Source organism: Penaeus chinensis, chromosome 28 (genome assembly GCF_019202785.1).
Source record: "Penaeus chinensis breed Huanghai No. 1 chromosome 28, ASM1920278v2, whole genome shotgun sequence".
NCBI lineage: Eukaryota > Metazoa > Arthropoda > Malacostraca > Decapoda > Penaeidae > Penaeus > Penaeus chinensis.
Genome location: NC_061846.1, coordinates 18,460,523 through 18,463,022, shown reverse-complemented (window position 1 = coordinate 18,463,022; position 2,500 = coordinate 18,460,523). Strand labels below are relative to the sequence as shown.

General features: G+C 48.6%; 1 protein-coding gene across 1 annotated transcript in view; it reads left to right on the top strand.

The window, feature by feature from the left end:
* LOC125039914 (succinate--CoA ligase [GDP-forming] subunit beta, mitochondrial-like) overlaps nt 1-2,500 on the top strand; it is an 11,336-nt gene that overhangs the window by 8,187 nt on the left and 649 nt on the right. Inside the window, exons 9-10 of the mRNA XM_047634283.1 lie at nt 1,311-1,439; nt 1,932-2,500. The exon at nt 1,932-2,500 is cut by the window's right edge and continues 649 nt beyond it. Coding sequence (XP_047490239.1) covers nt 1,311-1,439; nt 1,932-2,041 — 239 coding nt within the window. The 3' untranslated portion in view covers nt 2,042-2,500. The remainder of the gene's footprint in view (nt 1-1,310; nt 1,440-1,931) is intronic.

Genomic DNA, 2,500 nt, shown 5'->3' with positions numbered 1-2,500 from the left:
CTCCTCTCTCCTCCTCCCTCCTCTCTCCTCTCTCCTCCTCCTCCTCCTCCTCCTCCTCCTCCTCCTCCTCCTCCTCCCTCCTCCTCCTCCTCCCTCCTCTCTCCTCCTCCTCCCTCCTCTCTCCTCCTCCTCCCTCCTCCCTCCTCCTCCTCCTCCTCCCTCCTCCTCCCCCCTCCTTCTCTCTCCTCCCTCCTCTCTCCTCCTCCTCCTCCTCCCTCCTCTCTCCTCTCTCCTCTCTCCTCCTCCTCTCTCCTCCTCCTCCTCCTCCTCCTCTCTCCTCCCCTCCTCCTCTCTCCTCCTCCTCCTCCTCTCTCCTCCTCTCTCCTCCTCCTCCTCCTCCCTCCTCTCTCCTTCTTTCCTCCCTCCTCTCTCCTCCTCCTCCCTCCTCTCTCCTCCTCCTCCTCCCTCCTCCTCTCTCCTCGTCCCTCCTATTCCTCCTCCCTCCTCTCTCCTCCTCCTCCTCTCTCCCTCACCTCCCCCCTCTCTCTCCTCCTCCTCCCTCCTCTCCCCTTTCCTCCTCCTCCTTCCTCCTCATCCTCCTCCTCCCTCCTCTCTCCTCCTCCTCCTCCATCAATCCCCTCCCCTCCTCTACTCCTCTCTCCTCCTCCTCCCTCTCTCTCCTCCTCCTCCTCCTCCCCCCTCCTTCCTCCTCTCTCCTCTCTCTCCTCCCTCCTCTCTCCATCCCCTCCTCCTCTCTTCCTTCCTCCTCCCCCTCTCTCCTCCTCCTCTCATCCCTCCTCCTCCTCCTCCTCCTCCTCCTCTCCCCTCCTCATCCCTCCTCCTCCTCCTCCTCTCTCCTCCACTCTCCTCCCCCCTCCTCCTCCTCCTCTCTCCTCCTCCTCCTCTCGCTCATCTCCTCCTCCCTCCTCCCCCCTCCCCTCCTCCTCTCTCCTCTCCCCTCCTCTCCTCCTCTCCTCCGCTCTCCTCATCCCTCCTTCTCCTCCTCCTCCTCCTCCCCTCTCCTCCTCCTCCTCCTCCTCCTCCTCTCTCCTCCCTCCTCTCTCCTCCCTCCTCTCTCCTCCTCCTCCTCCTCTCTCCTCCTCTCTCCTCCTCTCTCCTCTCTCCTCTCTCCTCCTCCCTCTCTCTCCTCCTCCTCCTCCCTCTCTCTCTCTGTTTCTCTCTCCTCCTCCTCCCTCTCTCTCTCTGTTTCTCTCTCTCCCACTCTCTCTCCTTCTTCCTCTCCCTGTCCCTCCGCCTCTCCCTCCTCTCACTTCTTTCTGCATCTCACTCTTTATCAGCAACTGTCAATTCTAAATAGCAATATTTGAATATAGATTTTCTTGTGCTTAAGATACCCATTTACTCTTCAGATGCAACAGTGAAGGCCCTCTTCATCAACATTTTTGGGGGTATTGTCAACACAGCCACCATTGCTAATGGGCTCATCAATGTGCTGCGCAACACCCAGATTGATATACCCCTCATTGTGAGGCTGGAAGGTATGTGACAGAGTCGGTTTTATTAGGGCTGTGTAATTCATTAGCCAGAACCAGTCCAGCTTTGAAGGATAGTAACTTCTTGTGTTGCATAAATAATGTATCTTCTGACATGTTAGAAATAGTGTTTCATACAGAAATCTGGTGAAATTTTTTTTATTATAAGATACAAAATAAATATTTTCAAAATTCAAGGAAAATGGTAAACAGGTTAGACAGGTAGTACTCATAATTGGATCATTGGTAACTGGTGGTTTTGGGTTAACCTTTAGGATTAGTAGATAGTAGTTGCAGTTTTAGTGATATTAGACACCATTTCATCACTTGTGTTATTGTAATTTTAAAGTTGGATATCACATGCTACTTTTATATTGTCGTCTGTTATATTTGCATTTGATTCAGTGGTATTAAGGTTAGAATACTATCTGCCACAATGCTTGTATTCATTTGATATAATGGTAGAGGTTTAAGCAAATATATATATCTATTTTTCAGGAACAAATGTAGACGAGGCCAAACGCATACTTGCAGAATCAGGATGCAACATTGAATCTACAAGTGACTTAGATGAGGCGGCAAAGAAGGCTGTTGCTTCCATCAATTAAATTGTAATTCATTCTAAATTGCATCTTAAAATCATCCATGGCATCTGATACAGACACCAGTTTTGTAGTCCAAGATTGTTAAGAAAGTTGTTAGGAAACAGGTGATGCAATTTTGTGTGTGAAATTTGTTGTAATGCCTTATATATGCATATGAATATGCAGATACTAGGTGTGGAAGTTCTTGAAAGAGAGTGAGTGAATCAGTGTGAAAATAAGGGTGTGTGAGGAAGTGATGAAGGAGGAAAGAGAGAGAGAATGAGTGAAATAACATTTTGATGGTGAATGAAAGTATGTGCATAAACTTGTGCATGTATTTGGCAACTTATCCATTTTATGCACAAAAATCGTGCACATGTATCTGTGCATTATACTTCCAAAGTTCAAACACATTAGGAGTCAAACTCATGTAGGTAAATTAAGCAAACCTGACAATATTTTTTAGAAGGGAATTTAACACAC